The sequence below is a fragment of the Arvicola amphibius genome, chromosome 1, assembly GCF_903992535.2.
Source record: "Arvicola amphibius chromosome 1, mArvAmp1.2, whole genome shotgun sequence".
Classification (NCBI taxonomy): domain Eukaryota; kingdom Metazoa; phylum Chordata; class Mammalia; order Rodentia; family Cricetidae; genus Arvicola; species Arvicola amphibius.
In genome coordinates this window covers 39854746-39869148 of record NC_052047.1, presented here as the reverse complement: position 1 = coordinate 39869148, position 14403 = coordinate 39854746, and the positions used below count along the sequence as shown (strand labels likewise).

General features: G+C 33.9%; 1 protein-coding gene across 1 annotated transcript in view; it reads right to left on the bottom strand.

The window, feature by feature from the left end:
- Positions 1–8824: 8824 nt before the first annotated feature.
- The window catches only part of Arap2 (ArfGAP with RhoGAP domain, ankyrin repeat and PH domain 2), a 173889-nt gene continuing 168310 nt past the window's right edge, over positions 8825–14403 (bottom strand). The window contains exon 34 of the mRNA XM_038328559.1: positions 8825–11037. Within this exon, the coding sequence (XP_038184487.1) occupies positions 10663–11037 (375 nt within the window). The 3' untranslated portion in view covers positions 8825–10662. The remainder of the gene's footprint in view (positions 11038–14403) is intronic.

Genomic DNA, 14403 nt, shown 5'->3' with positions numbered 1-14403 from the left:
CTGATGATTTGCTAATATCAAGACTGTATTAGGTATTAGCCTTTTCAATAAAAGAAGCAAATTGTTTTATTTTTTCAAAATAAGCAAAGGAACAAAATAGCCATTTCTCAGAAAAGACATATAAACTACCAACTGTTACATGGAGAAAAAAAACCCATCCTTGCCAATCACTCAAGAAATGTAAATCCATAATATGATACTGCATCTTATGAATTCTGAAGGGTGTTATAAAAAAGATGAAAGATGGAAGATACTGACAAGGATATAGAAAAAGAGAGCATCTTGATATCTAATAGTTGAAAAGTAAATTACTGAAGTCATAGAGGAAAGAGTGTACAGGCTTGTCAGAAAACTGCACATAGAATTGCAACAGGTTCTAGAAGCCCCCCAAAAGATTATGAAATCTATATTTTGATGAGAAATTTGCATGTTCATGACTATTGCAGCAACATTGTTAGCCAGCATATGGAAGTGATATAAATGGTCTCCACCGTCTATATACACTGCCATTTATTTAATCATTGTATAAATTTAGATAAAAAAATACTAACTGACGTCAGCCAGGCACAGAAAGACAAATAGTGCAAGGTGTCACTTATATATGGAGTATTTAAACAGGTGTCATGGAAATACAGAGCAGATTTTAGTTATTGGAGTCTGGCAGTCTGAAGAAGAACAAGGCAAAGAGAGATGTTAGCAATGTTAGTGGGAGGGTAGGTTTCAGTTGGTAAAAGAGGCAAATTCCAGCCACTTTGTGCACAACGTAGTGACTGTTTTCAATAACAGTGCGTCACATACTTTGAACTGTTGAATAATGAAATTTTTCATTATTTAATTTTTCATTATTATTCCCACCAAACAAAGAGAGAAAAGCATAGAGTGACAGACCTCACAATCAGTCCAATTGAAGCATTCTATCTAATTAAAATGAGACAAAATCAATGAAACTAACATAATCCAAGGTACATTAGGAACTCAATAAATGTTGAATAAAAAGAACTCTACTGTAGCAAGTATATCAAAAGCCTAAGGTTATAAAATATAATTACTGATATTCCATTTGAGTATAGACAAACATACGAACAAATATCATGATTTCAATTGTTTCATGGTTATCTTATTCTTGTTAAAATTAATTAGCCATTATTAAAACAATTTTAATGGAAATCAAATTACAGCACATTGAGTGTGTGCTTGAATCTATGAATTATTTGTGCATTAATGTAACTTATTCAGCATATATTTTACAAATGACTCTACAGAAAATTTTTAGCTGAAGGGAAGCAAACCTGTATGTATACAGGAAGGGACCTCTTACAGGTCATTCCTTATACTAACAAAACTTGACATATTTTAGAGATATTTTATATAAAAACTTCAGCCACTCTGATGTGCTTATGAAACCATTCATTGGCTTTGAACTATGAACACAGAATTGATGTTCTCATATTAATTGCAGCTAGGATCTAGGTAAAGGGCTGAAGCAAGAAGAACCTCAAGACTTTCATCCCTGACATTCTCAACTGGTGATGCTTGACTTCAGCCTTACAATAGGTGTCCATTTTATGTAATGCTATAGTAGAACAATTAATATCTCCTTCAAAAGGGCTTTTGTCATTGAACCAAATCTGGGAAAACACTGACCCTGGATGTCAACAACGACTTCTCAGGGTGAGCTATCAAACTAGAACTCTTTGTGATGATGCAGCACCAAAGAGTGGTTGATTTCAACAAGTCTCAAGTCAATGAAGTCAAGAGCGGTTGATTTAAACAACTCTCCTAAAGTCAATGCTGATTTTGTTGAAGAAGTTATTGAAAATCTGCTTTCTCCTAACATTTTTATGAGTCACATTAAGATGGCTCTGCTGTGGAAGTCAGAAAATGTTACGAGTTGGGACTTGCTTAGGCCCTCTCATCAGATGGATAGGACACTTCCTGCAGAGCTCTTCATCCTTCACTTCTTTTCCAGGGATGCCTTTTGTCTTTTTGAGAAGTCCAATCATTTTATACATTTGATGGTAGAACAAGCCTTTGTGCAATTATTATTTTTATTTTCATGACTATGACTCAAAATTAACTTCTAATTATTATTTATTTGTTTAAAATTGTATGAATTGCAGTATTATCCACATGAATAGCCCCTACTTTCACATGGAAGGTATGTCTTATTTTCTCCCATGCTTATTAAAATTTATCATTGACCTTGAAGAAATTATTTTCAACACTGAAACAAGAAATTTCTTAAGGGTTATGCTGGCCATTAAGGCTGATGAATAAAATTTCAAATGATTTTGATGAGTGTGATTTTAGATGAGCATCTTTAGAGTATTAATTCTGAATACCATTGTTTTGAAAAGACAGCAAGGCTCAAAGGATTTAAACCTTGGGGATCAGGATTAAATTCTGTTTTGTAGTTTCCTTGTTCTCTTAGTTCACATCCTTAGGATTCATTTAACTGCACCTGTTTTTCTTTTTATTTCCTTCGCTTTTTTCTTCATTTTGCTTTCTTTTTTTTCTTGTTTAATCTTTGAAACATCTTTTAAGTGAAGTAATTTTTTGAGAGTTATTTAAAATCAATATTTATAAATATATATCTAAATAAATGGATTAAGAAATATAAACCTAAATCAAATAGTTTCATTTTCTAAGAGTTGAAACAAAAGTATTTCTAAATCTTAGTCAAGAATATATTTATTATAATATAATAAAGTATAATATAAAATAATACATAGCTTAATTTTTAACTTTGTACCATTGTAAAGCTACCACTGTTTCTTTAGGAAAGTCAATTGTCTGTGTAAAATATAACTGATAAGCACTTCCTGAATATTTTCCATAAATCTGTTAAATATTTATAAAAATCAACTACATAGATAGATAGATGATAGATAGATAGATAGATAGATAGATAGATGATAGATAGATAGATAGAGAGATGATAGATAGATAGATAGATAGATAGATAGATAGATAGATAGATAGATAGATAGATAGATAGATAGTATTTACTTTTTCTTATGATATTTTTGTTGAAAACAAACAGTTTCTGGAACTGTTCTCTGGTGTTTACCATTAAAGTACTGAAAACAATGCATGTTAAATGTTGGAGGTTTAATAAAAAATTTTGGAAGTTAAATGTTTTATATCCCAGCATGGTCATTAAACTCTTAAACAGAAAGAAAGGCCAAGCAATAAAATATGGCATTTATTAGGAAAAATATGCATATCAGTACTGAAGTAATTTGAATATGAATATAGAAACAATATTGCCAGGAAACAGACATTAATAGCTTTTAATTAGAACACATCAAAAAAAAACAAATGAAGGCAGCAAGTTATTAGACTTATAAAGAGCAAATACTAATTTATTCTAAGTTGTTACTGTCAATGCAATTTGCAGCAGTGGACAAATCAGTGTTAATTGAATTAGAAAAGAAACACATGTAAGAAGCAACTTGTCCTGTTATGAACAGTGAGTACATATGAAAAGGCAGCTCTAAATTACGTAATGCAATTTAGTGCTAAATAATACATATATTGACATAAAATGGAATAAATTCGGTATGTTCTTAATGCTTCATTCTTCTTCTCCAGTTTTCATTATGTAAACAATTCAAGATGCAGTCAAGTTGAATGAAACTTTTAATCAGCCAGTGTCTACCACTCAGATTTTAGCAATGCCATTTTCCTATGCTTGCTCCATCATGCTTGCTCCCTTATCTTGTGTTTGTGCCCATGAATTCACCTTGTTGCTTCCCATTTAAGATGTAATGCACATACCCTAAAATGCCCCAATATTTCAGTTTTTCAAATACAATTTACATTTAATGGAATATAAATATCTTGATTGTGTCCACCTCAAATTATGATATATATGTAAGTGTGTGCAACATAAAATTTGATTAAGGTACTGAATACTACTATCTACACCAGTGAGCTATGCCATTATCCTTCCAGTTAATATCCTTGTCTTACTTAGGGTTACTTTTGTTGTGATAAAATATTAGGACCATAAGTAACTTGGGGAGGAAAGGGTTAATTTTTCTTATACTTCCAAAAGACAGCCCATCACTGTCAGAGGCCATGCCAGGCCATTGGTGAAGGTGTAGTCTCAATAGCAGTGCAAACCCCAAAACTGAAGGGGTCCAGAGAGTCTGAGCCTTAGCATCAAGTTTCAGGGTAACTGTTGGGAGCACATGAGAGGCTAAGTTTCAAGTTGCAGTGGAGTCCTGAGCATTTTGGGGTTCCTATAGTATATGAAGAACTCCAGGGGCATCTGTCAAATAGAGCTGGCACAATCCTAGGAGAAAGGCTACATTTGCTGTGGGCAACTTTCCAAGTTCTTTGGTGCAACCCAGAAAATTGTCAATGAATTTTAGATATTGGACCCTGGGTTATTTACACTACTGAAGTTTGGTTTTACTTTGATTTAACTGTGGCTGTATATTGGCTTTTTCCACTTTGAATAAAGTAGTACTTAATTTTGATTTTATAGGAGCCCATAGTTAATTTAAGAGAGTACATATTTTAGAGAGCCCCTGAGTATGTTAAAGAGACTGAACTTTTGAGGTGTTTGAATTTTTGAAAACCGTGGGACATTTAAAGTTTGTAATATATTGTATATTCTACTATGATCTTTATTAGTCAGGTTTCTCTAGAGAATCAGAATTGACAGAAAGAATCTATATACATTAAAATGGCTTTAATAGAGCGTTCAACAATAGCTGTTTCGTCACTGAAAGGGCAAGAATTCCGTAGTTGTTCAGTCCACAAGGATAGATGTTTCAACTGACCTTTAGTCTATGTTGTAATCCCAAAGATGTAGAAGACAACCTCCACAGCAGCATAGATAAACTTGGGAGAGAGAGGGAAGACAAGCAGGCAGAGCAAGTTTTTTTGTTATAAGTTATTATAGTATAGTTTCTCAGTTTACAGCTAAATAGTTTTATATTTAAATTTTAGAGGAGACGTGAGAGCAATGAGATTTTAATATATTTTTATATTAAATTGAGGAAGAAAAAATAACTATTAAAATGTCTATAATAAAGTAACTTATTGTTGTTAAATGGAGGAAGGGAATATGAAAAAGCCTAACATTGTAAAATTTAAAGTTAGTACCCAATGAGTTCTCAACCATAATATTACAATTTTATTTCAGGATAATTTTTTCTACCAGCATTGGTAAGCAGAAAGACAATGGGTCCTCTTAAGTGAAATAGTAATTTCATGTACTGCTTACTAAAGGCACTTAAATTTAATCAATTTTTTGAAATAACATGTAGAATTTATAAAAAACACACATATCTAAAATCAAGCTGGAAAATGAATAATAGTATGAGTTGAAAAACCTGATTTGGAATAAAATAACAGCTATACAGAGAAAACAAGAGTGACTTTCCCAATCTAGCACTTAAATATTATGGGAAAAGGAAACAAACAGAAAGTCACCCAAAGAGCATAAGAACACACAAACACCATCAAACAAAAGAATCATTCCATGAACACAGTACAGCACATATATAAGCATTTATGATAATATGGAAGTAATGTATCCTGCTATGTGTAAAACTAGTAGTTGCTCATATATATGCTGCTAAGAAATGTTTATGTATTTTGTCATGAGACAAAACTAACAAACAAATGAAAGGGAAGGCCTGTAGGGTGCCTTAACATGTTTTTAAATGATTGGTTACTGGAGTTATTTTTCAGTAATGTCTTGAAATATGTATTAATAGAAACAGACTATTTCTGTTTAATGAAATTAAGTGATTGTAGGTCACATCTTTTAACATATTTAATAACTCCTAGTTTTGATTATCATTTGAACAGTCAATCATATTAAAAATTATTTAAGCATTTTTATAGTGTTTGAATTATATTGGTTGAAATATTTTTAAAATAATTTTAATATTACTGAAGCATTCTCTAGACATGGTCACAAATTTGCCACTGATTGAGGCTTAGTCTTTCCAGTAAAGCTCTTACCTGGATAATATGTAATGATTTAAAAATCTGGAATAATGTCTTATTTAACTGTCAAGTGTGTATGCTTTGCTTATAAATGTAAACGTGGTACAAACTATACCAACAGATTTTGTGGAAGTATACTTACAAGAACATAAATATTTCTATCGAAAATTTATGTTCAACATGTAACTTATTCTACTAAGTTCTAAAATATTATTTAGATGTTTAATTTCCTTTTTTCTTACATTGTAGGAAAATGAGTGAATAACCCATTTTCCTTTAGATCCTTCTATCTTGTAATATCACTTTTATTTCAGAGAAAGAGATAATTTTTAATTTAGCATAATATTCTTAGGAACCAGAGCCTAAGTTTATTTAATAGAGAAGAGATATTTCTTTGAAGGCTGCTCACTTTTTAAAAATGGCAATAGACTATCTGGGAAAAAAAATCGTTAAGATACAGGATTGATTCAAATTTATTCAAGAATAGTGGTTATATCCATTAAGTCTTGTAGTATTGTGTATATGAATATAAAAAACCCTTTCATCTGGAGAGCCATATGTAGAAAGCATGTGATGGTACGTCATTTGCAATGGCATATTTGAAAAATTGGTTTATGCTTTTCAACATCTCTACCTGTCCAGGGTGACAATTTCCTCTATGATTGCGATTTTGGGTTTGGCATCACAAAGCTTATAATTAATTGTATTAGAGAGAGAAGAGTTTATTCATTTATACCTCCCTGGACGAAGGACCTCTCACAGGAAAAAAAAATGTGTTTATATGAAACATAACTACTGGCTATAAAGTGTGTGGTACTATTGAAGTTTGGGGACACCAGTTTTGTTGTAAATTACTGTCTTTATAGAATGCATATATTCACTTCAGGTTCTTACTTTCAACATCTGTTTTAAACTCTAAACATGTCCAAAAGGCATAAAATAGGTGTTGATGTCAATACTTATTTCGTACTTCAAGGGGTTAGTGATATATTGGAACTTGTCCTTACCACCTTACTGTTGTTCTCACTTTCATGTTTTAATGTGTTTTATATAAACATATAATACAAACAGAGCATATGTCACACATATATAACACATAAAACTAATATATATTATATATACATTATAAATAAATGGTTTTGATTTTTTAAGCAGGTGCCCTGTAGGTAATATAGGTACCCTTGTATTACAAGTTTTCTACAAATCTTTTTTTTTTTTTTTTTTTTTTTTTTTTTTTTTTTTGGTTTTTCGAGACAGGGTTTCTCTGTGGCTTTGGCGCCTGTCCTGGAACTAGCTCTTGTAGACCAGGCTGGTCTCGAACTCACAGAGATCCGCCTGCCTCTGCCTCCCGGGTGCTGGGATTAAAGGCGTGCGCCACCACCGCCCGGCGTTTTCTACAAATCTTACACTTACTTTTTCTCTGCTAACTGAAACTTCAGAAGTTTTAATGCCACTCTTGTATTAGACTGAAAAGATTGTCACTCATGAGCTGAATGACTTGCTTAATCTTTCTCCCTTACATTTTTGACATGGAAAGCAGTAAGAGGTGACATGGAAGGGACACGAAACGGAGTTTGAGATACATTGGTCCTCTGGTGGCCATGAAACCACGTTGTTTTTTAGATGCCCTACTGTCCTCCAGGGGACCCTCTCAGAACAGAAGAGAACACACTATCATGGTCGCCTGTTAACGCCAGCAACTCTTGAGAAGACCTATCTCAAAGTAAGTTACTTTTTGAGATTTTGAAGGTTAAGGCTAAATGTGAGCTGTTAGGACATTTCAACCAATGCAATGTAGAAATTAGCTTTATTAGTATGCACTTTAGCAGAAAAGGAAAACTGCCTGAAGCATTTTGAAAGCCAGCAATATCTATTTAGATAAAATAAGAACTATAGAAACACATTAATAACTACTATAGATTGGTCCTCATTCTCTATTATTTACCTAATATACTTGACTTATAATGCATGTCTATGCATGAATAAATTTTACATGTACACAATGTAGTCACAAAATGACTATGTGTGAAGCAGTTATTACTGGGACTTAAGTACATTTTAACCAATAATTTTATTTGAAGTTTTAACTTTGAGAAGGTATGAGTTATTAAAATTTTACATTCTATATGTGCAGTTATGGTAAACGGTAAAGGCAATATAGTTGTGAACACTTTAAAGTTTACTAAACCAAAATAACTGTATGCTTTAAAAAGACACACTTTAGTCATCTGTAGGATTCATTAGTGTGTCATTTCCAATTAACAATGAATAGAGATGCATGTGATGGCAAAATGTTCCCGTTTTAAGCCTAAGTCTCACTTCTACTGAGTAATGTCTTGGAAGAAATTCTGATAAGCTGGTAAGAGTGTGAGTCTTCCTTACACATGATGATCAGATGTTAAAGAGCAACTCCCATTTTCTAAAGTATTCCCTTCTGCAATATGCAGTCTCTGAGCACTCTAGAATTAAAGTTGACAAACTTAATGAGCTAGGCCAATCAGCAGCCGATCTATACGCAAACTGGAGCTATGCCTTCACTTATCCTGCTTTCAGGTCTCAGAGCCATTTTGATGAACCTCCGTGTAATAACATTATAGATCATGGCTGACAACTGAGTTTATGGGAACAGAAATGAAAGCGAGTACTGTTGAGTCCTTCAGGAAATACATGTATGTATCCAGCCTTTAAAATAAAAGGATATTTATTGTGATGTGTTTTTAAGGTGACAAAGGACTGTTAGATGCATTATATTCAATTTTTTTAAGTCAGAAAAAAATGATAAAGTACTTGATTCATTTCACCAAAATAACTTTAGATTTCTGGGAGGAATGAAAAAAATAGAAGAGTCATAATCTAGTGGACTTGTAAAACTATTTTAATTTTTACTCAAAATCTGTGAGATATAGCCATTAGCCCTTATGTTACATTTTTTAAAGTTAAGACAATTATTCATGAAAAGAAGAAAAACAGAAGTGATCAGAGTTTAAGCTCAACTTTCAGGGGAAATTTCAGGGTAGGTCCAAGAGTATAGCACTTCCCCATCAAGGCCAATGATATTATTTCCATTTCTCTTTATTTCATAAAAATATAAATATCATTACTTATCAGAAACAAGTTTACTAAAATTAATTTTTCCTTTCCAAACGACGTATCTTCTTTGAAGAAAGAGTGCTCAGTTGTGACACCAACTCATAAAACTGCCCTGCAGTTTTACTTATTATTTCAGTTAATATTTTATTTGGATTTAAAGAATACATCCCACTTACTTCTGGTATCTGCTATCTGCTATAACAAATGTACGTGGTTAACAGAGCTGAGTAAAGACAGACTTAGTGCTTCATATCCTCGTTTACTGGCGAGAGTGGCTGAAATAAGGGCTTTAGTACATACACGTCTTAAATAAAAAAGACCCAGCTAGAGGGGAGGACTAACAAGTGTTGGGAATGAAGATCTGCTATGTAAATTCCAGTTTAACAAAAAGCACTGTCTTTGACATGAACTATTATTCATGAGTTAGTGTAGACTGACTCATGAAAATTGTCAAATCTGTATGTTGTCATTATGCGGCAACAAAAATACAGGGCTATGTCATTTCCACCGGTAGAAAGGAAAGACTGGAAGGGGAAGTGCCTGCCTGCAAATGTTGTACAGGCAGCCACTGGCATACATTGCCACTTCCAGTTGATAGGGACATTGCAGAAGTAAGCATTATAATGATACATTAGTAAACATTAGTAATGTTTACTAATGTAACATTATAATGCTACATTTAAAAATGAAAACAACATCAACAACAGCCAAAACATAGAATAAAGGAAAAATAGCAAAAGACCCCATGGTAATGAATTTTGATCGTACCAAAAAGACAGTTGGGAGCCCTAAGGAATCACCAGCATGTAGCAACAGTGTAGAGGACATCCATGCTGAGTCCATGTACACACTCTTCAGTGCAAAGTAACTTCCTCTGAGTGGACACGGACAGACAGCTCTGGTGTCCTGTCTACTGACACCATAACTGACAGTGGCCCGTGCTGACACTGCCATGAGCTGGCTGGAAACCGTTGTTGAAAACACTTAAGACACCGAGCAGTTTCTCCATAACATGCTTTGTTTCTCGATGAATTGGAATGAACATTAGGTCACGTCCTTGGTTAGTAGAATACTTTTTAATGTCTTGTCTTTCTTTCCAATGTAGGTTGAACAGTGACTGCAATATCTTTCTTCTTTTGAACTCATTTCTCTGTCTTTTCCCTAAGATGGATCCTATGTAAACCTAAAAACACATGGCAACTTAATATACAAGCCTTCTCAATGTGCAAAATATGATACAATTTCACAGGCTTCATGTACACACAGCATTTTATACAATACAGTACAGATTTCTGCTCATAAATTACCCTCGCGTACACATCTACTTTCAAAGATCTGGCCACTTATAGTGACCCCCCCAAAATTATTACAGTTAATACAATTGAACTTTACGAGTCTCCAGACCAAAATAAAGTTGATCTTACACCTAACCTCATATATACATATTTTAAAATGTTCTTTAAATGCTTGGGTATACATAAACAAATATCTTAAATACAGACAAATTTGTCTAGATAGAAGAACTCAATAATTACAGTTTGATTTCTGGTTTGCACACATTGTACACAATGTTAAAAAAATATAACTTGCGTGATGATTTATTTATTTCTGTAATGTCTGTTCATCCTGCAACTCTTTAGGAAGGGTTCTTGACCTCTGGAGAACCACACTAAGTTCCTCGATGACTTTTGATGGCAGCTTATGATCATGGTCTAAAGTTGTCTTGCTGTTCCTGTCCTCAGTCTTCTTCGGAGTCTTTGGACCTTTATAGCCCTTTGGTAGACTGTGTGGGATCTCTGCCTCTGTGTCCTCCAAGCAGTTGAAACTACGATGTTTTCTGGCACGATTTTTAAGTTTATCATCTTTGTGCTCCAAGCATTGGGCTATGATGGAGGCTCTGTCTTTTAAGCTGGGGTCCACGAAGTCTCGATCATGTTTCTCACACAGTCGCAGCCTTTCAAGTTCTGCTCTTGCGCTCTAAAATTAGTAGAAAATTGAATATGTCACCATATTCAAGTAAAACAATACTTGAGACAACTGATATCTACAAAATACACTAAACAAACAGTTAATGCGTCCCATTCTAAGTTCATTCTATTCTATGATGCATACTCTAATTTGATTTTGCTTTAAGCAGCTTGCATGTCTGGATTTTGTTTTTCTTTTTAACAATTTTAAAATGTTTTATTAAATAAAACAGTTTTAAAAATTAAATATATTTTATTCATATTCTTCTCCTTTACAAGTCCTTGAGATCCTCTCCTACTCCCTGCCTACCCACATTTAGGTTCTTTCTCAAAAAACAAACCCAAAACACAATATAACAACAAAACATAGAAAACAAAATGTATCACCCCAAAATAAAACAAAACAAACACTATAACACAAATAAACACACACATACAAAACCTGTATAGTTTATTATTAGTTAGTCAACTACTCATGAAGATATCTGTTTCAGAGTGGTTGATGATATACCAGTGCCACTCCATTGGATAGAAGTGTTCTTACCCTCTCCCAGCAGATAGAAAACAAAGTTCCATCGTCTGGATTTATGTCCATGTCTCTGAACTGTAGCGCTTGATTTCAGAATCACAATATAAGTCATCATAATAAAGATATTAAGAAACAATGTAGCACAGAAATCAGTTAAATTTGTTTTCCAGGCTCACATTTCTCCCAGTATGTTTAAGCAGTGGAAGTTTTCCCCATATAACACTTGCTCTGATTTCTCTGTCAACTTTTAAAGTCATGGGAATATGGTGTATGCATGTCTTAATATTCACTTTTGCATCAGTGGGTTAGATCATACATTTACTATATGTACAGAAAGAGCTGGCAGGTCCAAGAGGAGACTGGAAATCACCTTCAATGAATAAAGGATAGATTCTGAAAGTTAGAAATCATGATCTCTATTGGCTGGGCAATATCTATCTGAGGGAAATCACCTCAGGTTCTTAGAGTATTAGAACTCAGTAAGTATAAGATACAACTCTATCTATCATCTATCTATCTATCTATCTATCTATCTATCTATCTATCTATCATCTATCTATATTCTATCATTGCTCTATGTATTTTTCTATTATCTATCCATCTATCTCTCCATCTATTGTCTATCTCTCTATCATCAATCTATCCTATCTCTATTATGAAGGGGCGTGGTCGATCGGTAATTATGATTAACCAGACAACCTTTAATATATAATATTCAGCTTTAATAAAGTAGAGAAAACGGGAACTTACAAAAGCCAAGGTTCCAGCGAGGAGCCCAGGAAGACCAAGAGACCAAAACAACAAATACCGATCTTTTAAAGGTATTTTGTGACCCGGAGGGGTCACGCCCCTCAGACAAGGGATTGGTCGGCTTCCCCAACACTATTATCTATCTATCTATCCATCTATCTATCTGTCTGTCTGTCTGACTATTATCTATCTATCCATCCATCATCCATTTCATAGTGATCCTTCTTACTATCTTTCAGTATCAAACAGAAAGAAACATCAAACCAAAACTAATAAATGGACAAAACATTTGGCTGTCTTAGATGTATAATTTAGGGGCAAAGTATTAAAAAATATGACAGCATTAGTCATAATTTTAAACATTAGTCATATGATTAAGGCAGGAATATGTGGTAAAAGCAACATGTTAAAAGTCAAAGAATGGGAAAGTAAGAAAAGGAGATCACATGAGCTTTATATAACCTACAGGATATATGTTATGTGGCCTGCAAGTGACATGCTGTGAGGAAAGAAAGACACGAGGAAAAGGGTGGCGTTGCATTGGTGTTCAATGATGAGGTCATTATTTCAAAAGAGAGATGAAGGAGGCAAAGGTAAGCAGGAGTATGTTATGGAAGGGCCAGTCTGTGTCATCTTGCTTTAACAGAAATGCAGCTCTTCCCCCAGCTTCAGACAGCAGTTCCCATTGCCAAAGTCAGAGCAATGGATGGAGAATGGCTTCTCAGAGCATTCCTTTTCACGTTTTGTCTGGTGCTCATAGAGTTCCTCATGAAGTCAGACATGGAGGTCACCAATATGATCTAATGGTGCCAAGAATAAATGATGTGACCAACACATACAAATATGAATGTGGGAAACTTCTAAATGACTTCACTTGGTGAGCTTCTGCATTAACAAATAATATCCATGCTATAAAATGGGTAGTCACATCATGAAGCTTAAGGCCTGAAATAATGTTTGAGCTTCTATGATAGAGCTTCCATGATTACTCACTGCCTATTTTGTAAGGTGCCCAAATGAAAACCCAAGGATCAAGGTTGCATAGCAACACTGAGGTGAGTGGCATGGGAGGTTAGGCTGGCCTCCCTGTTCACTCCCATCACATCAATTGGCCACAGGGTGAAGACACAGAGACAGACTGGGATTCTAATTTACCAATCGATTTGTTGTTGTTTTAAGTGAGTCATTTTTCTTCATTACTTTTATTTTACAGGTGTTATTTAAAGATCTCTTTGAGACAAAGTCTTGACCGTGCCCAGATTATCATGTAAATCTAGGCTCAAGTCTCCTTTCCACCCCTTTGAGAGGCTGGAAATACAGGTCCACACTATCATGCCCACTTTGAATACAGTATCAGAGATGAGTGAAGTATCCCACTGTACTTCCCATGCTCCTTATGACTTCATCTCAATGTGTATCAGCTGCAAGGCAGACATCACTTTAATAAATCCTCTCGTGCAGCAGAACTTAGTTAACACTAATAACCCTGCAAAGTAGGGGTTACTGGTTCCATACAGGGAAGCAGCTAAGGATGCAGAGTTTAGAAAGGAGTTCACAATTTATTAGAAGTAGGTGTGCCACAGGGAGTATCGAGTTTATAAAACCTTAAATATTACATTTGCGTCTTCCTAAGAAGTTTCCACAGCCAATGATTTTCTTTCTAGATTTCTTCAGTTGTCTTACTACTTACTAATTTATCAATCTAATGTTAGAAGTCTCCAGGAAGACTTCCCTGCCTGGATGAGGCACTCAATACAACTTCCTTTCAAGAGCACTTAAAAAAAAATCAAGTTGGCATTTTCTAGAAAGCTAAGAACTACTCTGAAAAGCAACATTTCCTGCCCATGAGTCATGACATGACTGCATTATTTCTCAAAACACATTCTACATGGTAACTTTAAACAGCTTTCCTTTTTAAACCAAAAGTAAGAAATCTTTAGGCATTTTATTATTATATTTTCTTATATAATTGTATTACTCCAATATAATTCTATAGTAAAGTTCTTAATGATTTGTGTGAAAAACTTTATTTTTGATTAATGTTGCCTTTATACTATTTAAATTAAGTTTTAGTGTTTTTAAAGTATTAGGATATAT